The sequence below is a fragment of the Balaenoptera ricei genome, chromosome 20 (assembly GCF_028023285.1).
Source record: "Balaenoptera ricei isolate mBalRic1 chromosome 20, mBalRic1.hap2, whole genome shotgun sequence".
Classification (NCBI taxonomy): Eukaryota; Metazoa; Chordata; class Mammalia; order Artiodactyla; family Balaenopteridae; genus Balaenoptera; species Balaenoptera ricei.
Genome location: NC_082658.1, coordinates 10,910,855 through 10,931,989, shown reverse-complemented (window position 1 = coordinate 10,931,989; position 21,135 = coordinate 10,910,855). Strand labels below are relative to the sequence as shown.

Below are 21,135 nucleotides of genomic sequence, written 5' to 3'. Positions count from 1 at the left end.
CTGGGTAGTCGTCACAACCGTACCTCGAGGGCAGCAGGCTTGCTGTGCCCAGCCGGCACCCCTCCCTTCATGGCCTCCCCTAACCTACACAGACCAGGCAGCACTGAAAATTGGGAGTGAGGAGGCAAAGCTGGGTAAGGCAGGGCCAGGAGTGCGCACTCTTTCCTTACCTAGCATCTGTGCACTCCGAGCACCTGCCGGGTGCTGCTGGCACTGGGAGATGTTCTCAGGTCCCCAGTCTGCAAGAGATTCTTGGTCTGGAAGCTGACAGTGTGAGGAGAGGATGCTGGGTGCCAGGGAGTGATACAGAAAGAGCTCTGGTGATAGAGATGGGAACCAAGACAGGTGTCCCAATGTCTCCTTGGACTAGGCCGACCCCACGGCACATGGGGTCTGGCCCTGGACACTGCCAGGCCTGCCGAGACTTGGCTGAGCAGAGCTCTCTGGGCAGTGACACTGGGTGCCCCGGTCAGGTTGGTGGCCCACATGCAATGAGGGTCGAGCTGAATGGAGGGCCTCAAATGCCAGGCCAAGGAGCGTGTCCCGTCGACTAGCCATTAGGAAGCCCTTGAAGACTATGGATGGGAGAGCAGAACACAGCAGGGGATTGGACGAGGGGGAAACAGGAGCAGGCAGGTGGGGATTGGAAGGTGAGGGGCACCAGAGCGGGGGTGGGGGGCATCCGTGAGGGAGGGAGGGGGTCAGCTGCATGCGTGGACTTGACCCTGCTGTGGGCCACTGAGTGGAAAAACTGGCCAGTCGGGAAGGATCCTCAGAATCAGTTCCCGTGCCATCCCAGCGGCTGTCTCAAGTAGGAACAATGGGTCGCTTGTGTGGGAAGGGGCCTGTGAGTCACCAAGCCCCCACCCCAGGATCTGGCTGGGATCTCAGCGGAGCCTGCCCACTCCAGCCGAGCCTGCCCACTCCAGCCGAGCCTGCCCACTCTGTGCTCTCTGCATGGGCCCTGTGATGTCAGGTTTCCACGGTACCTGCGGAGGCAATTACAGGCTCTGATGCGATTCACCCCTGATGGGCTCCGAAGCACATGGCCCCGTGACTCGTTAGCTGCCGGAGATTGATTTTACAACGGTGCTGGTGAAGTCAGCAGCCCAAGCAGGACGTTGCCAGAAATAGCCTCGATCTTATCCCACATCACTGGGTGGTGACCTTAAGTGCAGGAACTGAGCCTCTTGGGGTTCAGAAACGCCCCCTCTCTGCTCTAAATCAGCTCTGGAAGATGATGGATCTTGGTGATCAGAGCGGAAGGTGGTTGAGTGGGTGTGGGGGAGGGGGTGTTGTCAATGGATGATCTGCTCGACATCCCAGAAAGGAGGGGACGTCAGAAACAGCTCCATATGGCGCCTGAGGCCTGGGGGTCTTCCTAGCCTCGGACCTGCCACTAGCCTCCTGGTCCACATCAGGGTGCTATGCTCTGCCTTGCCCTGGGCCACGCCACAGCCTCCAAAACAGTCTGAAATCTGGGCTAAACTGACAAAGACAGGTGTGAGTCAGACTTCCAGCGACAGAACAAAATAAGTGGGTTCAGTGACACGTAGCAGGTAGAGACCTCACGCATGGCACACAGGCTTTGGCGGGGCGGGGGGAGGGGTGGACCGAGGAAGGGCCTTGGTGGGAGTGGGCTTCCTGGGCCAGGCAGGCAGGCGTGCTCAGGGCCGGGGGGCTAACTCTTCTCGGCCTCGCCCCCAGCTGTACCTGCGGGAGCTGCTGCGGCTGACGCACCTGCGCTTCTACCAGCACCTGGTCTCGCTGGGCGAGGACGGCCTGCAAATGCTCTTCTGCCACCGCTGGCTGCTGCTGTGCTTCAAGCGGGAGTTTCCCGAGGCTGAGGCACTGCGGATCTGGGAGGCCTGCTGGGCCCACTACCAGGTGAGCCAGGTGCGGTGCCCAGGGCTGGGGGCTGGGACAGCGGCTCCAGAGCGACGGTCGCCGTCCTGCACCCAGCCTAAAAGGAGGGCGGGGTGCCCACGTAACCGTGCACCTCCTCTGGGGTCCCCCTCCACCATCCCTGACCCCCCGCAAGCCACAGTCAGCCCCTCACACGGCGACTGTCTTCCAGTCCCACGTGGCTAGCCTCAGACCTGCAATTCGCCTCCCAAGTAACTGAAATCGATGCAAATTGCCCACTGACTGCGCTCATTACCACGTTCCGGGGCTGAGCACGCTCCTGTCACAACCAATCAGCGTGAAAGACATTGCGGGGCCGAGCAGGACGCCAGTGCCCACATGCTGGAGCCGGTGCCCGCCCGCCTGCCCCCTCGGGACGGCTCAGGGAAAGGGCCCGAGATCTTGCTTCCCCGTCAGCCCCTCTGAGAGCCCGGGCCTGGCCCACTGTCCCCACCCAGGGATGTGATTTCCACTTGCCGTCCACCGTTATCAGTGTCTCCTCAACAAATTCCCCTGAGAGCGTCGAACTGGCCCTGTCACACAGCTTTAATGCCCAAATTAGCAACAAGCTGGCGACGTGAAAGGATAGGCAAGTCTCTCTGAATCCATCAGGCTTAAAAAAAAATAGTATTGACGCATCCGGGAGGTGGCCAGGACCCTTTCTGCAAGAGCAGGCTCCATCCTCCCTGCGGCAGCTGGAGCAGCTTGGATTAGACAAACCTTGCTGATACGTGGGCACGCCCGCCAGCCCTCGGAAACGTGCATCAGCGTTTCCGCTCCTTACTAACGTCAAAGAAGGATTACGTCTGATAGAAGTGAGTCTGAAGAAATGTGCTGCTGCTGCCACAGGCTGTCTGTATTCATCCATCCTCACCCACCTCCTGCCCCTGCTCCCACCCCGGCCCAGGTCTGGGCTGCGTTTCCTGCGTGGATTAGCGTGCTCGACGTGTACTGCAGGGTGGAATCAAGGAAGCATTGGCAAGGATGGTCCAAAACACTGGATCACATTTAAAAAAAAAAAAAAATTGTGTCCACTTTGCAAAGCCTCATTGCATGTTTTTCCAGCAGCAAGTTTGCCACCCTCGTGACATCACATTTAGGCTAATGTTACAAGTGAACTCAGAGCATTACCCAACAAATGGGGCCATTTCTCAGGCTAAATTTAGCCACATTTGGCCCCACCACTTGATCAAATTAGTGGCAGGAGATTGGAAGGGGGTGGGTAGGATGATTGTAGTGGGCGTAGGCTAATTCATTAGAGTGAGCTCGTGGAGAGGGGGGTGGTCACGACCAGCTGCTTTAACTTTTAAAGTGTCCCCAGAGTGAGAAAGGCTCTATTTCATTCATTTATGATACTTCTAGTTTGCCCCCAGGGGCTGGGCTGCCCTGGGCCTTGTCCAGTGAACTGGGATTAGTCCCGTACTGCCATCCAGCCCCATTTAGAATGTGCCCCACGTTTTCTGCCCCAGAGTCCTCTCTGAGAGGAGGTAGACATGCACCTTCCTCCGTCCCCCCCCCCACCCCCAACCCACCGCCAACCCTGGCCACAGTTCAAATAGCTGCAGAAGGATCGTTCTGAGCCGCAGCAAGACCATTCCGGATTAATTCAGAGGAAGGGGCTGGGCAACCTGGGAATGGTCTCTTCAGAGTGGGTGGGGTGTGGGGTGTTTGCTGCCCATAACTTCTGCCCGCATCCAGGGCTCCTCCCGACCCTGTTTGCAAAGGAACAAAGTTCTGTCTGGCTGGGTGGCCGACGTCAGGAGACTAAACACAGGCTTCCTGGTGGTCCTTGTCCTTCCTCTGCCCCCGGGAGCAAGTGTGACTCAAAGGCGGTGTGCCCTCAAAGTGTCCGGGCCGGAGCGCACAGGATGTACCCCCGTCAGGACCCAGTGCCGGCTTCCTGCTGTGGGCCAGGCCTTCCTTGCTGGGTAGTCATATGAGGCAGCCTCCAAGGAAGACAGCGGAGTCCTCGATGGGCTCTGTAAAGCTGGTTAAAGATGGTGGGCTCATCGTAGGGAGCTCCATGGGGACCATCGGGATCTGCCGTGCTCTGCTCTGAGGCTCTTCTCCCCACTTTCTTATCAACAAACCTAAGAGTCGTCTCTGGGGCATGAGTTGGGACGTTTGGCCTGGAGGCAGGAGAACAATGAGCAGTGGGTGGCTGCCAGAAAGTTCTTTCTCACTGGCGTGTTCCGTGACCCACTGGAGCGTGTTCTGACGCACCGTCTCTCAAAACCCCAGAATGGGCACGGGCCAGCCTTCAGAGGGGCGTGTTCTTTGCCCCTGTGCTGGAAAGCCTCCCGGAGGGCTCCCCGAAGGGTAACAGCAGCCCGCGGGTGGCCAGCGGCAACATCGCCCCTTTGTGTGTCACAGCAGCCTTTGGATGGAGGTGCTCACACTGGCCGTTTGCAGGTGGGGAAACTGAGGATGAAGGAGGCTACTGGGCTTGCCCAGGGCCGCATGAACCCAGACGACCTCACCCCGGAGCCCTTACCCCGCACCTCTGCACTTGGCCTCTACCTGCAGGCAGGGCCTGGGGCTGGGTCAGGGGCCTTATCTGAACCCACTCTCTTCCCCCCAAGACGGATTACTTCCACCTTTTCATCTGTGTGGCCATTGTGGCCATCTACGGGGATGACGTCATTGAGCAGCAGCTGGCCACCGACCAGATGCTTCTGCACTTTGGAAACCTGGCTATGCACATGAATGGGGAGCTTGTTCTCAGGAAGGTGAGTGTGGCCCCCACATGCAGGCCCGCCCTCCCATATACAGAGCCCCACCACTTCACTTCCAGAGCTCCGCCCCCACGCAGCCCCCCCACAAGCCCCGCCCTCCACATCTGCAGAGCCCTGCCCACACACAGAGCCCCACCCCTTCACTTCCAGAGCCCCGCCCCCACACTCCAGCCACCCTGGGAGCTCCTGACCAAGGCCCAGTGGTCAGCATGTCTGGCAGCTGCTCAGGGTTCCCATCAGGCCCTGGCAAAAGAGGTCTCTCTCCTCATGGACTGAACAGATTACCCGGTTTGATAGACAGGTCCTCCACCTGGGGTACCTCACTCCTAGCCCAGAGCCAGGAAAACTGAGCAGGAGGCTTAGGGAGGGGAGGTGGCCACTTTTCATCCAAAGTTAGTGGAATAAAGGGGGCCTTTGCCACCTCCCCGCTTCCCAGGCTCCTGCTGGAGACTGCTTCTTAAAGCTCTCTGGTGTCTCCTGGGGGGGCAGTGAGGAGGGCCTGGGGTCAGGGTGGGGTGGGTAGGAAGGGGGTGGTGGAAACAGACCCTGCAGGGCGGAGAGGTGGAGCCGTGGGGCCAGGCCGAGCCAGGGAGGGGCAGGGTGGGCCCTGTGCCGCTTTTGCCTGCCCTGTTCACCCTCCATATGAAGGCCGTTGGGGGAGCCTTCTTTGTGTCAAGCCACATGGGAGCACTGCTCCGGGAACCATGTGAGTCCCGTCCCTCAGCTGGATCATGGTGTGGAAAGGGACGGGGCAGGCAGAGTCCTCGCCCTGACCTGGCACAGGGTGAGCCCTTGGGCGCTGGCTATTGCTGCCCTTGCTCTTGGGCCACTGGCTGTCCCCCAACCCCCTCGTCACTGCCTGTCCTCTCTGTTTGCAGGCAAGGAGTTTGCTCTATCAGTTTCGCCTCCTGCCACGGATCCCCTGCAGCCTGCATGACCTGTGCAAGCTGTGTGGGACTGGCATGTGGGACAGTGGTTACATGCCCGCCGTGGAGTGCACAGGCCAGCACCCGGGGTCTGAGAGCTGCCCCTATGGGGGCACTGTGGAGACGCCTTCGCCCAAGCCCCCCAGAGAAGGCAGGAAGGGCCCAAAGACGCCCCGCGAAGGCTTCGGTTTCCGCAGATAGGTTGGGCTCCCTGTGCTAGATGAGGGGTGAGGGAACCTCAGCCAGGTCCCAAGCATGGGGGAGGGGGTGGGGATAGGCTTGGAGGGGATGGGATGGTAGAAACGGAAGGAAAATGCCCTTGGGCGGCATGAAGGGAAACTTTTCATATTAAGGACAAAAGCGGAGTCCAGAAGTGACAGAAGTGAAACCCGCCAGCTGCCCAGAGAAAAGTCACCTCCCAAAAAAGCGGGACTAGAATGCACGGCCATCCCACCTGGAGACGCAGGCTGGCTGGGTTCTCGTGTTGCCTGCCTTTGATGGATCTCGACACGTCCCAGGAATTCCTCCAGCTTCATCAGCCACCGAAGGGTATTGCCAGGCATTGGGAAAGGCAGAGACAGAAGGAGAGGTCTTGTGCACCCACCAGTGCCGGGGAGTGCAGAACAAGGGGGTCCTGTCCAGGCCCAGAGACATCTTTGCAAGCCGGACACACCCGCCTCATCAGGCTTCATTATCTGAAAGAACCAAACATCCTCCACAGCTTCTCCAGCTGCAGCTGCAAAGCTGATGTGAAGACATCTGCCCCCCATCCCCCCCCCCAAAAAAAGCCCCACTGATTTCAGGGTAAAGAGGTGTAAGAGCAGGGGGCTGGGGGCTTTCACACTGTCCATTTCAACATCCTGTCCTCTTGGCATGTGAAGGAATCTGCTGCCCGTGAGCCTGAGCACAGGCTGTTGAAGTGTTGGATTCCTCTCCCTGTGTTGGGGAATGTCTGCATTTGGCATTGTTTAAGGCCAACCTCACCAAATACTGCAACCAACTGGGGTCTGGATGGGTTGAGGTGTGCGTGTGTGCACACAAAATCCTCTGAAGGGAATCTGCAATGTTTGAGGGAAGGTTATTATATTAACTGACCAACCAAAACAAAGGCACCTGAAAGTGCTAGAAAGACTCCCACTTCCCTGCAGGGCCTGCATTCTGCCATGAATGCCAGTCTTCTGTAAGTCAGCTTCTCAGGTGGTTGGACGCAAGAGTGGCCACAGTACAGTAGCCATCACTCAGGGCACCTCTGCTTTCTGTGTGGGAACCAGGTCTTCCCAGCAAGCTCTCCCTGCTCCCAAAGATTCTCATCAGTAGCTCCTTCTGGGATTTAGAGAAGGACAGATAAGGGCATGGGAGGGCTCCCAGCCAGTGTAAAGTGGTGGAGCCATTTGCACAGGAAGCCGCCTCTTGAACTGGCAGGAGCAAGGAGCCTGGAATCGTTCCTTGAATCCTCCTGCACATTCTTCTGGGGAGAAAAATCCTTGACGTGCTGAGAGTCATCGTGGAGACACAGCCCGACTAAGGCTTCTTCCTGCTCTCAGCTTTTCTCACTGAGAGTTGACGCTGCTGGATGGCGCCACTTTAAAAAGATGTTTATCAACAGGAAAGAGGAAGTTATCAGCCTCCTCCCTTCTCAGCTTCTCTCTTCTCCATGAGCCCAAGTCCTCCAGCAGGCAGGAGACTGACACTGGTACTTCCAAGTTCCTGGCCCCTCTGTCCAAGAGCCTTTTGGAGACACCATCCTGGAGCTCCATCAGTGCCCAGATCTTAGGGTACTGACCATTATAGTCCAGCAGCAAGGTCCAGGCTGGATGGGGGTAGACTTCTGCTCTGCTTCTGCAGAAAGAAGATTGCCTTTCCATCCGGAGGATGGCTCCTGATCCATTATGGAAATGGCTTGAGTTACCCAGGCACTATGTTGACCCTCCTCTAGAGACCACACCCCCATGAGCAGGCATAACAGTTACCCATTGCCACAGTAATGCTACATAACAAATAGCCCCCAAACATGGTGGCCTCAGATAGCACACACTTACCTAGCACATGAGTCTGTGGGGCAGCAGCTCAAGCTGGGCATTTCTGGTCTGGGTTGGGCTTGCTCCCATGCCTGGAGCTGTTAAGTCCCAGGGGGGTGCTCACACATGTAGAAGTGTGTAGAGGTCAGACTTGGCTCTGCTCTGTGCCTCTTGCATCCTTCCCGCAAGCCAGTCCTGGCCAAGGCAAAGGTGCAGAATCAGAAGTGTACAGGTACCTTCCCAAGCATTGACAGATGCCACCCCTGCTGCCACCCCAATGGCCAAAGCAAGTCACATGGCCAGACTCAGCATCTAGGGATGGGGAAATGGACCCTCCCCTGCAGTAAGAGAAGTGACATGGCAAGGGGCTGGGGATTCAGGGAGGGGGTGAGGAACTGGGCGGCTGGTACGGGGCTGGAAGAGTCTACCAGCACCACAACAAAGTCCTGGTCCAGATAACACTGTTTTGGAACTCACCTTCTACCAGGGGCGTGACTTCCCCTGAAGGGGCAGGAGATGCCTAAGAGGAGAAAGAGTGCTCCCCCCTCATCCTCTGTAGCAGAAGAACGTCCATGCATTTTACAGTACCTTGTGCCTTTGGGCTGCTGTGTGTAGGGTGGAGGGAGAGGGGTCCCAGGCTCCCTCACTTTGGAGGGTCCTGGGTGGAAAGCACTCATTCTGAACCTCCCAGCTCCCACAGCCCCTCACCCCCACGGCTCCCCATGACCCTCCCACCTCTCACCCTATGGGCTGGGTGAGGTCCAGTGAGATCTGGGCCTCTTGGAGCAGCCAGGACTTCGAAAGCTGAAGACCTGGGTGTGTGGGCTCTGCGAGGTCCCGCTGCTCCGGAGGGATGGAGAAGGCCCGCCCCTGCATGGCTCCCTTAATCTGGATGCAATTAGAGGAAACCAGCCAAAAACCCTGCGGCAGCTGTTGCCCCAGGATTATTCCCAGCCAGCAAAAGGCATTAGGGTGATAATTCAGTCATTAGACTTTTAGCCTTCCCACCGCCAGAACGTGCAAATACAGGATAATCAGCCCAGCACAGCCATCCTCGGTGATACTGCTTATTTAACCCATTTTTTAAAAATGACACTTAATGTTATTGGCTGGGGTGCGTGTGCACGCATACTTAAAAGTTTCCCCGCCGCTAATGTCTGTGCTGACGTTACGTGATGTCGTCGGGGCCTCTGGGAGGAGAGGGCACCTTTGATGCGCATGTGCTGGCACAGAGAGGGCAGTGGGGCAGGGACTCACCAGCCCAGTGGGGGTTCACCCTCTCAGGGAAGGGGGATGATGGCAGGATGAAGCTGGGTGTGGGGAAGGTGGGGATATAGTGGGGTCAGGGTCTAGTTAAGTGCAGAGGGGAACAGTGTGCTATTCCAGAAGTTTCTGACTTAAGTCCCAGCAGGGGAGACTTGGAACTCAAAAGTCAAGGGAATTGGAGTTCTTGAGCCAATTAGAGGGGTAGGCATAGGCAGGCTGGGAGGGGTCTCCAGCCCATCTCTGCAGAGGAGGAGGGTCTGCAGTCCAGAGGGCAGTTCCTTTGGTGGCCTTGGTCTGGATGCCATCAGCGAGCAGCGCCGTGTTGTCCTGATTGGCTAAGTGTCAGGCAGGACAGAGATTTTTGAATCCAGGACCTTTGAGTTTTCCATAAAATCGTGCTGGGGGCAGACAGCTGGACAGGATGAAGATGCTGGTCCTGAAACGAGGGCAGTGGCTGGCAGAGGTCACCCAGCTCTGACCTTTGATGGGTGGATGTAGGAAATAGGGCAAGATCTGTGGACCACAGTGGGGGACCTCTGTGGCTCTCCCCTCGGTTTTTTGTGAGGTCCCTCTGAGCTCTCTTGTCTGCTTCTTGTTTGGTAGAAGTAGCTGGGAGGAGGGCAGCCCCCAGGGTGGTGGGAATCTGCTCATGGCTGTGCCCTGCACCTGCGGAAGCTTCCATCCTCTGTTTGGCCTCCCCTCCCCCATGCCGGGAGGCTGGAGGGTGGCAGGAGCACCTGGGTTCACCCGGCCGAGAGAAGGAAGCCTCTTCCAGCTTGTCTGCCCAGCAGAGGCCCCCAGAGGCTGCCCTGCCTCAGAGGAAGGGGGAGGAGTTTCCCTGGGAAACCCCACACACACGTGCAGAGGTGCAGCCCTAGACCGGCCTGCAAGCTGTGCCACAAACCCATAGCAAAGGGAAGGAGCCTGCGGGTCTGGCCTGAGGCCGGGCGCTTCCTCTGGAGACCCTGGGGAACCAGATGGCCCAGGATCTGATTAGCCCTGGGTTTCTAAGCCAGGCTGCAAGGCCGTCCCTCGAAGTGAAAGCATTCTGTCCCTGCCGGTCCTTGGCTCAGAGGGAACTGCCCCCAAAGCTGTGAAGCTCAAGGACAGGGCTCCCCCACAGAGGCTGCACGGTGCTGCGCGGAAGGAAGACGCTTACCTAGGGGTCAGGAACCTGGTTCTTGTCCTGCCTCTGACCCTTCCCAGGTACGTGACCTTCCTGCCCTCTGAGCCTCAGTTCCGTCATCTGTAGAATGAGAACGGCGCTGCCCTCCCAGCCCACCTCACAGGACTGCCGTGGGGACTCTCCAGGTGAAGGTGTCATGAAGATGGTGTACCAGCCCCAGGGGCTTCACCTGCCACTCAGGGAAGAGACCACTGACCTTGGCCTTGCAGCCTTGGCGGAAAGGCGGCATGCTCCCAACCCGAGAGCTCGCCCTGCTTTGAGAGTCAGCAAACCTGCTCCCTTCTACACGTCCACTTTGCTGCATGTCCCCGACTAAGGGGGACCTCTCTGTGCCTCTTCTGTGAAATTCACCCTGTGCCACCCCACTCCTGCCATGAGGAAAACCAACCATAAGCCATGACCTTGGTGACCCCGAGAGATGTGTCTGTGTGCCGTGTGCCCAGCTCTGCATCAGGGATGAGGTCCAGGCCTCGGACCCCCACGGCTGTGAAACCCACTCAAGCGGGGGGCTGTGGCCTCCTGGGTCAGGCTGTAGAGACTGGAGAGGGGTGTCCCTGGGCCTCTTGGGGGCAGGGTGGGCATGCAAACAGCCTGCAGGCATCTGGCCGTTAAGCACATTGTGCTGAATTTCTAGGTAGGAAAGTACATTTCAAGTTCAGAGATCAAGTCACTTGGTCATCTTCTTTCCAGCACCTTGTGTTAGTCAGAGGGCAGGGTTTCTGTTGTTTAAGGGAAAGTTTAATGAAATTCCCACCATTACCAAGAGATTACTGATGTCCGTGGCTAGGGATTCATTCTCTGTATTTCATTTTGTTTTCTTTTTTAAATACAATCGCCCACTGGTCAGGCCATGCCCCAGGCTTGGGACTGGCCACCCTGACCCCTGGGGCCACAGCCCCCACTGTGCTTCTGGCTCTCATGGATTCCACTGCAAAGTAAATAAAATCATATTGACAACAAACATACGCTCTACGGCGCCTCTAAGGAAAAGGTCCGGTGAGGTTTGTTAGGCCAGAATGTGGCAGGTTCCAGTGCTGGGTGAAGAGGGCTCCCACAGAAGAGCAAGGAGGGCCAGAGGGCTGGCCAGTGGCACAGCAGGCCCTGCTCTGGGGAGCCTGGCTGCAGGCCCAGGGGTCCATCAGGCATCGGAAGGGGACGGGCGCTGGGCCTGCAGCGGGGAGGAGCTGCTTGCCTCCAAGGTGGAGAGGTAGTAGGAAAGTGCCCATGAACCCCAGTGACCGGGGGCCCCAAGACCGGCCCCAGCACCTGGAAACACACAGTGTTTTATTGAGACTTGGCTGCCAGGGCTCTGATTTCAGGAAAAGCCGAAGCCTTGCATTTGTGAACTTTTTACGGAGGCAAAGAAAATGAATTTGACCTTGTTAAGGGTGGGATTTAAAGGAAGAATTCAGGCATCAGCTTCTCTCATCTCCATGCCCTGGAGCCTACTACAGGGAACACGCCCCAGGGATTACAGGGAGGTGGGCAAGGGGGCTGGGGCCTGTCCTGGTTCTCCTGGACCGTGCTGGTGGGTGGAGGGCTCAGCCCTAACACAGGGCCTGTGGGATTGCGAGCTGGTTTTCTGTGGTTGTGTATGTACCTTTCTGTCCTTTTGCCTGAGAGGGGAGGAGGGTGCATGTGCTGCCCTCCATAATGTCTGCACCCCTGGGGGTCTCGTGTCTGCAGGGTCTGTCTCATCCTCCACCCACCTGGCCTTGGCTGAGACGACAGAGAGCTTTGTCACCACTTCTCTGCAGGCCAGGGGTGCCCCTGCCTGAGGCTGGCTGGCCACGTGGCCAGGAGGGGCAGCAGGCCCAGCTGATGCATCAGCTGCCGTGCCTGGCTGGTGGCTCCACTTAGAGAAACCGTCTCTGTCTTTTTGGGAGTGGGAGGCGCTGCTTCCCCCTCATGCCTGGCCCTAACCTGGGATCTGAAGTCACCCCTGACGGCCGAGTGCAGATAGAGAGGGAGCTTGGAGTTCAGGGGCACCAGCCCTACCATCACCACCCTCCAGGGCACGGCTGTGGGTCAGTTTGTCCTCAGAAAGGGGCAGTCCCACCCCACAGAGCAGCCCTGCAATGGGTCGAGGCCCATTGTGGCCCCCACCTTGGGCCATGGCCCTGCCCGAGAGGGCCTTTCAAACCTGTCAGGCGGCTGGTTTCCTGGGTCTGGCCCAACCAGGATACTCTACCAGGTGTTTGTCTTTGCTCTGCTCTAGTTCTCCCATAAATAACGGCCGTGTAGTCACGGGCCCAGGGATGTGCTGCCCTAGAGCGAGACTCTTCAGGGTGGCCCCTGGAAAGACCTGGCCTCTGTTGTCCTGCGGTCCTGAGGGCTGGGCCTGGGAGCAGCTTGTCTGTTGCGGCGCGGAAGGGCCATCTGCACAGCTCGCTTTACAACCCTGCTAGCAGCAGAGACACCCCCGCCCCGCCCCTGGGGCCCATTCACTTCAGAGAGTGAGCGTCCTGTGCACCACCCTAGTCCCATCATTCCTTCATGCATCCATTCAGCAAGCATTCAGCAAGCCCCACCAGGGAGACGGGTACTGTTGTCCCATGGACCTGCTCCAGGGGCCCGAGGCTGAGCACACCAGGTCACTGGGGTTTCTGGGGCGGTCAGCACGTACTCTACAAATGCTCCATGAGCAAAACTGCCTTGCCAGCCCTGGGAGAAGCCACTCAATGTCCGCACTTTTGGGGCCCCCCAGGGCAAACCTTGAACTCCCCGGGTCTGAGTGGCCTTTGGCTGCAGAGACTCAGGTGAGCCAGAAATGTCACTGAGATGATTTTCTTTCAGTCAACTTGAATCCCATTATGAGCCCTGCCAACCCAGTTAAGTCTCAGTTGTTATTGGTGTCTCTCCTTCCCCCCAACACCCACATGAAGACATGCAATGAGCAGGGGTGGGAGGGATCCCACGCAAAACGTGCAGGGGGCTCTCTGCTCCTGGCCCATGGTTGCCACTGAGACACCCTCTGTCCAAACCCAAGCAGCCCATGAGGTCTGGCTCTTTCCTTTGACTGGGGCCCTGGTGCCCAGGCACAGCTGCATCTCTACCCCCATCCTGTCCCTCTTCAGGGAAGCCACCACCACTATACACACACACTCAGGTACACACAGGGCGGGGAGGCCTCAGCCAGCCCCTTTCCCTCCCCGGTTCCATCGTCCACCTCTCTTCAAGGAGCACCAGCTTTTAGAACAGAACCCACAGGAGGCTGGCCACAGGCTCCTTCCCACCACTCAGCAGAAACCTGGAGGGGAAGGAGCACGAGGGCTTGGCAAGCGTGGGAGATGCTTGGAAGAAAAACTACAGTGAGAACAGGGCCCCAATCATCTCTGTGAGTTATTGGGCCACATGAGCGATCTCACTGTTAAAGGGGCTGTGTCTTCACACACCCCCACCTCCTCATGGCCATTGGGGAGGGTCCCACCCAGCCACTGCCATGCTCTCTGCAGACTGGAGGACACCTGCCAGTGGCCTCATGGGCCACATTCAGTTGCTGGCCCTGGGACACCCCTAAAGTCATCCCTCCTCCTCAGTGGACCCCCTCCCTCACCTGTGAGGCCCTCCTCTCTCTGCATCTCAAGAGAATAACCAGACCTCTGGGCTCCTGGGGCGTGTACTGTGTAATTTAGATAAAGTGGTTTGAAAATATGCTATTCATTCTCTGAATGTGATAATACGTCTGCCTTGATAGGTCAGATGCCACAAGCTCTTTCATCGGCAGTTTGACACTGAACAAAAGAAAGCACTTTATATTTTGAGTTGTTAGAGAATGGCTTAATGGTTTTCTAAATGGTTGTTTGGATGCTGAAATTAAGTTGGTGCAACAGGGGGATAGTGCCACAGGCTGGGTATAGCAGCCCCTCAGGAGGGAGAAACAGGTTCAAAACCCCCTCAACCAGTAAGAGACATGTGCAGTTCAACAAAGTGGGAAACCTTCATCAGGGACCAAACACAAAGTTCACAGGGTTCATTGATTACTGGCCATGAATAAGCACAAATAGAAAAAGACATGGAGGGTCCTAGTGGCCACAAGTTAACGGTTAGTGAGCCCAATTGTCCGGCAATTTTAAAACCTAACAGTAGAATATGGCAATGGGCAAGGCCCAGGAAGCCCTCTGGGATAGGAGGTCAGAGCTTTGGATCAGTTCACTGGAGAACTATGGCCAGTGCCTGTCTGGACACCAGCTACAGGCGGATGGACAGAAGATTCTGAGAGGCACAACAAATGACTAAAACGACCTCAAAGGGTAGAGGACGGGGCCCTGTCCAAATTAAAGACTGAAGGATAGTAAATGTTATCAAGAGTTTATGACTTAATGACGAGAGTGCCAACGAGCTGCTCTCCACTTTTCTGGTGGGGGGAGCTGGGCAGAGGCAATTGTGGTCACAGGAGGCGCTGCCAAAGGGCTGGGCTTCAGGAGAGCCACTCTTGAGCCACTGACCTCTTGGTGTCCCATCCCCTCTGCCCTCCAGGACTCTTGGTGTGGACTCGCCCCCTGTGGGAGAAGCCCATCGCTTGCAGGGCTCCTTACTCTGTCCAAGGTGCATGAGCACAGGGAGTGTAAGGGAGTGGGGAGTTCTGGCTGTTCATGTGAGCACAATTGGGAGCCCGCTTTCCGATACGGGGTCTCAGTGTCCTTCTGTAAAAGGAAATCCAAGTGTACTTAAAGCAACCGTCTGAGACAAAGTGGGGGGAGGGGGATGACACAGTGGGGGGAGGGGGATGACAGTCCTCCCAGGGCACTGTCTGGTATCCAGGCCCTGTCCTCTGTTCTGCCCACCTCCTGCCCCCATTGGAAAACTTTAGAAACTTTAGAAAAAAGGTGCTGGGGACCCTCAGACCTCTGGACAGGTGCCCTCTGGGGGAATCCCACCCACCTACCCAAATGGCAGGGTCTGTTCTATTTCCAGGCACATTCTGCCTTTCTCCAAAGCCCGGGCGTCCTTTGGGTTTTCTGATAAATCCCCAGGTTCTGTCAAATGATTCATTTAGATGGGAGTTCCCCACCCCCATTCTTGGTCTTACTGCTCCACTGGGCCACATGACTGTCTGAGCCAGGCTGATAAATAGCAGCGAAATTTTAGGGCTCAGAGTCAGCAGCCTGAAGCAGAGTGGCAAGGAGCGGGTGGGAGGTGTCCGGTGCACAGGGACGCAGGGGTGAGGGCATTTCCAGGAGAGGTGAACTGCTGCCTTCGAAGAGGGATGAGACAAAGCTCAGCTCTTCCCCATGTTGCCTGGAATGCATACCTCAGAGCTATTGGTGAGGGGGTGGGGTCCTTCAGGTGGGTGAGACCCAGGACCTGGACTTGGGCCAGTGCAGGTAGGAAGAGGCACTGCTCCCACAGGTGTTTCTTCAAGAGCTGGCAGGTGGGACAGCGCAGCAAGTCTGGGAGTTGGTCCCCCCACCCCTGACTTCCAGCCTGCAGTCTCTCCCACCCGCTCCCTGCCTGCTGCATCTGCACCCCTCTCCCATGCAGTGGCCAAAAGGATTCTGCAGAGTTGAATCTTACCAAAAAGGCCACTGTCCTTCCCCTCAATCTGCTGGGCCAGAGTGCAGTCGCCAGGCCAACCCCAAAGAGGTTTCTGGGTCCCCAGAAGAGGGGGAGGCCCCCAGAATCTGAAATGTAGCTATTGGTTCACCAAACCGGCCTGGCCTCCTGAGTCCCTGCACAGACCTCCACTCCCATCATGAGCCTGAAACTGACCCAGAATGCCAAGGTCTGCTTGTAGAGTGAGCTGCTGGGCCCCCAGAAACTGGCTTCGATTAGAGGGGACACACTATCAGAGGGTGTGCCAGTGATGGGTACAGACTCCTGTGGCTGCTGCCCAGGCTGAGGATGGGTACCTAAGAGACTGCCAAAGCCTGGGCAGGACTGAGCTCCCCATAGGGGTTTTCCTTTCCAGAAAACAGGTTCCACAGTTTGGGTGGAAGCCTGCTTGGCATGCCCTGCTCCTAGGGCCTGGGACACCAGGTAGCTTTGCACAAGGCTGGAGGCAGCCTGCACGGGCTCCCCACTCCTGTTCTCAGCTGTCCTGCTGAATCCCAGACACAGGCCTGGCTGTGGGATTCAGCCACACAGTGGCATCTCTGCAAAGCCTGGGATTCTCACCAGGAACTGGTCTCCCAGGAGGGAGGGAGGTGGGCAGGCGCTCCCCTGCCCGCCCACAAGAGGGCTGGGGAACTAGGGTCCCCATGCCTGGAGCCCCCACTGGGACCTGTTCAGAAGGTGGCACGTGTGGGCACAGTGGGGCATCGCTTCCTCAAAAATAATCCTCGGTGCTAATTCCCATTTCCCCAGGAAGAGGGCCAGTGCCTCTCAGATCCATCCCATTTTCTGAAGAAGGGCTTCGTTGCTGCTTCTTTTTTTTTTAAAATTAATTAATTAATTTATTATTTTTATTTTTAGTTGCATGAGTCTTCGCCACTGCGCGTGGACTTTCTCTACTTGCGGAGAGCGGGGGCTACTCTTTGTTGTGGTGTGCAGGGTTCTCATTGCTGTGGCTTCTCTGTTGCAGAGCACAGACTCTAGGTACACGGGCTTCAGTAGTTGTGGCGCGTGGGCTCAGTAGTTGTGGCTCACGGGCTTAGTTGCTCCGCGGCATGTGGGATCTTCCTGGACCAGGGCTCGAACCCATGTCCCCTGCATTGGCAGGCGGGTTCTTAACCACTGCGCCACCAGGGAAGCCTGTTGCTGCTTCTTTTGATTTCACACCCAGTGGGCCTTTTCTCCAAGTGGGGGTCCAGGTACGGGGACCCTAGTTGGAGTGTGTGTGTATGGTGGTGGCGGCTTCCCTGCAGAGGGACAGGATGGGGGTAGAGATGCAGCTGTGCCTGGGCACCAGGGCCCCAGTCAAAGGAAAGAGCCAGACCTCATGGGCTGCTTGGGTTTGGACAGAGGGTGTCTCAGTGGCAACCATGGGCCAGGAGCAGAGAGCCCCCTGCACGTTTTGTGTGGGATCCCTCCCACCCCTGCTCATTGCATGTCCTCATGTGGGTGCCCTATGCCCGGCACATGCCTCGGGGCCACCATGTGGATGGGTTCCTGCCCATGTGGTGGGCAGGAAGGGGCACCAAGGGAGAGGGGCACGCAGGACAGGGAAGTGCCTGGGGCTTCCAGAGGGAGGGGACTTGGGGAATGGAGGCGGCATGAGGGCAGGGGACGGGGGTGGGAATGGGGGAGAGGTGCAGGAGGGCAGGGGACGGGGGTGGGAATGGGGGAGAGGTGCAGGAGGGCAGGGGACGGGGGTGGGAATGGGGGAGAGGTGCAGGAGGGCAGGGGACGGGGGTGGGAATGGGGGAGAGGTGCAGGAGGGCAGGGAGGAGGAGGGGCAGCCCCCTCCATCCCTCCCAGGCCCGCTGACCTAATCATATCAGGTGTGCTCCAGATAAATATTAATAACCCGGTGACAGAGGGGATTTGGGATAATCTAATTAAAAGGGCACCATTCAAGCTGGCAGCTTTACTAAGGAATCACTCCCAGTGAAACCCATGAGCCCCCAAGAGGGCCCTAAGAGGGAGAGGAAACGTCCCCCTCCCCACAGCCGCCCACCCAGGGCAGCACGGGCAGGACATGACCTCTGGCAGGGCAGGTGCCTGGCTCCAGTGCCCTCCGAGCCCCACCCCCACCCCGCCCCAACTCATCACTCCCGAGCACCACCCCTGGGCACCAGCCTGAGGCTAGGGCACCCGGCCCCCCATTCCAGCACCGTCACCCTCAGCTCCTCAGCCTCCCCCTCTGCCTATCTGTCTGTCTCTGTGTCCAGCTGACAGTTTCTCTTGACAAAACCTGAACACCCCATGCCCCCCACCATCCTCCAAGTGCAAAGAAAAGGCAACCTCACGGCCTCAGAAGGGCTCCCTGGGTACCTGGCTTTCCCTGGGGGGCACTGGGGCCTCTCAGGAATGCAGACCTGACCTCTGCCAGAGGGCCAGGCCCCGCCGCTGAGAGCTGCCCATTCTTGCCTCGGACAAAGTCCTCATCCCAGGGCCAGAGTGGCCCCGTGCCATGACCCCAGAGTCCAGCCAGCTTGGGAATCTATCTGCCTGATGGGTCCCTTATCATGGGATTCACAGGCTTCCAGGGCCCACTTTCTCTTGAAATCAAGATTTATTGGGGCCCCTCGTGTGAGTTAGTGGTGTTCTTTGGCCTTCGTCAACTTGGCTTGGTCCAGCTGGAGTTAAGAGGAGCTGGGGGCTTCCCTGGTGGCGCAGTGGTTGGGAGTCTGCCTGCTAATGCAGGGGACACGGGTTCGAGCCCTGGTCTGGGAAGATCCCACGTGCCGCGGAGCGACTGGGCCCGAGAGCCACAACTACTGAGCCTGTGCGTCTGGAGCCTGTGCTCCGCAACAAGAGAGGCCACGATAGTGAGAGGCCTGCACACTGCGACGAAGAGTGGTCCCCGCTTGCCGCAACTGGGGGAAGCCCTCGCACAGAAACGAAGACCCAACACAGCCAAAATAAATAAATAAATAATAATTAAAAAAAAAAAAGAGGAGCTGGGTACGGGGCAGCTGGGGACGAGGGCAAGTAGAACCCTGAGCCCAGTCGAGGTCCTTCCTGGGCTTTGCCATCCAGCAGCCCAGCCCCCGCCCTCCCCTGGCCCCTGGCCCTGCCCTTGGCAAACAGATGGACAGCCTGTTGGGGCCACTGAGCTTCTGGACTTGAAAAGCAGCATCACTGGCTCTTTATTCTGTATTTGGGGTAAACAGATCTCTCTTTCCAGTCCCCACTTTCCCCCTAAGGCTGCCTGCAGGAGAAGCCCGTGGGAGGGGTGGGACGCCGCTGACCATCCACCTGGCTGGGAGGAGGCCTCCTTGGGGAGGCCCAGGAAGAGAAGGGGTTAGTTCATCTAGTACTACTCCAGGCAGGGACTCGATCCTCCCAGCCATGTCCTGTCATCTGGAATACCCCATGGTGGAGAACTTACTACCTGTCAGTAGAAGCTGCTCTTTGGCCGGGAGCCACAGGACCTCTATGTGGACTAAGCAGGCCTGAGGGTGAGGCCAGTGAATAGCAAGGATAGGGGCATTTGGTACACTGACCCTGCAGGGCCCTTTCCATCCATTGTAGCACTCAATACTCACAGCAGCCAGATGGGGGCAGTGCTGGGTTTACCCTGTTTCCTAGAGGAGAAAACAGAGAGGTTAAGTAAGTGGCCCAAGGTCACCCAGCCAGTAGATGGCAGAACGAGGACTGGTGCCCAGGTCTTTCTGATTCTCTTTTCCCTGTGCTTGGACAGTCTCTGGCCAAGGGCTTTAGGCCATCCTTCCCCAAGGGAGGGGACATCTGAGCACTGTCCAGTGGGCACATTGAGTCTCAGTTTATCTGACTCTGAACTGAGCTGCTCGTGCTCTCTCTGGTTTCTTCCTCCTGCCCACCCAGGGGATGAAGGGCAGGATGTGTGAGCTGGAGTTGCTTCAGGCATGATGCCTCCCCTCTCTGAGCCTCTGTCTGTGGGGCAGGAGGTTGGTGTGTGATCCCCAACAAGAGGACAGAAGTCCCCACCCCCTCCACTGGGACCCCAGCACCCAGTAGGAAGGATCCAAGCCCACCCAGACTGAGGCTGCCAGGAGCTGCACCCAGGAGCCAGGTCCTGGAGCTCCATCTCCTGCAGGCTGGTGAGAAATGCACAGGTTCTCTTGCCTGCCAGGCTGGGAGATTTCAGGGTAGAGGGACACACCCAGAGTTGGATATACCCCTGGGCTTGGTCCTGAGATGGGGGAGGAGGCGGGGCCAGGGCCCGAGGGGCAGCTCTGGGATGGAAGGAGGGGCCACTAGTTTCAGAGTCCCCCTTGGGGCAGGGAGGGCGGCCCCTTGAAAAAGGGGGAAGTGAGGACAGGCCCACCTGGAGCCCAGCGGGTCTCAGGGGGCAGAAATGGGGAAGGGCAAGGCTGTGGGGAGTCGATTCTGAAGTAACAGAGGCCATGCCTCTCACTGACTGCTGGGTCCAGCCCCGGCCTCGACTCAAGGGGTACAGTGGGGAGAGGGGGAGAGTAAGCTGTGGGTTCTGTCCCAGTCTCCCCAGGTTAATGCCTCAGCTGTAAAATGGGGCCCTTAGCGCCCTCCTCTCAGGGACAATAGTAGTGACCATGCACTGAGCACCTGTTGTATACCAAAACTCTGGTCCAAGTAAAGGATGGGTTTTCAGGGGAGAAACAGGCTGGGGGAGGGGAGCTGCTTGCCCGAATCCCCAGGGAAGAGTCACAGGCAGATTTGGAACCAGTGGGGTGGGCTCTTAACAACACCCTGCGCCCCTTTCCTCCTCCTGCCTACTTGTTCCCCGCATACAGGGCTGCCTCAGGGGGCCGCTGCCCCTGCTCCCATAGGATGCTGTCAGGTCCACTGTGTCTATTGCATGGGGCCCGGAAGGAAGAGACCTGGGCGAGCCCGAGAGATGGGTGTCAGAAAAATCACACAGAGCACATGCAGGAAGCTTGACAAGCTCCGCTGATGGCACAAGGGCCCAGAGGGAGCGATGAGTGTGAGGCTGGGGGACCGGGGGCTGTGAATGAGGGCGCAGCTTCTGCACCCTGGAAGATGCCTGCATCCTGCATCCTACCCATAATGTGGCTTGGCTGCTAGGAGTCACCTCTTCCAGCCATCCTGGAACCGAGGCACGCACACCTGCCTTAAAGGGGTCCCACATCCCAGGTACCAGGAGGCCAGGTCCGGATCAGAACACAAGAAAGGTGGTTATGCTCACTGGTCATGTCACTCTTCCAGGTTCTCACCCTGACCAGACATGAGAATCACCTGGGGACTTAAAAGCAGGAATGCCTGGACCCCTCCCAGATGTGTGGGGAAGTGGGGGAGGCCCTATCTGTTTGCAGGTTCCCTGGAGCCTCAGAGTGGATAGCCCAGCGCTGCCCACTAAGGGGGCTGCTCCCCGCTGAAGCCGGGTGCTCCCTCGCTGCCCCTCCCTCCCCTTCCCACCGAAGCTGACCTCTGGGGCTGTGTGGAGGTACCCACCCTCCTCCCCAGGGAGGCACTGGGTGGGAGAATTGGGCACCTGGGACTCCCTGAGGCTCTCTTCACCTCACCCCCACCCCTGCTTTTATATTCTGGAAACCATAGAAGTAGAACCTTCCTGC

The 21,135-nt window shown here is 57.9% G+C and overlaps 1 protein-coding gene across 4 annotated transcripts in view; it reads left to right on the top strand.

Moving 5' to 3' along the window:
• The window catches only part of TBC1D16 (TBC1 domain family member 16), an 83,496-nt gene extending 72,499 nt beyond the window's left edge, over positions 1-10,997 (top strand). For 3 of the 4 annotated variants that reach the window (XM_059908678.1, XM_059908679.1, XM_059908676.1), the window contains exons 10-12: positions 1,708-1,887; positions 4,488-4,634; positions 5,519-10,997. In XM_059908678.1, the coding sequence (XP_059764661.1) occupies positions 1,708-1,887; positions 4,488-4,634; positions 5,519-5,767 (576 nt within the window). In that variant the 3' untranslated portion in view covers positions 5,768-10,997. The remainder of the gene's footprint in view (positions 1-1,707; positions 1,888-4,487; positions 4,635-5,518) is intronic. The other variant, XM_059908677.1, reaches the window with a different exon arrangement.
• Positions 10,998-21,135: the final 10,138 nt, after the last annotated feature.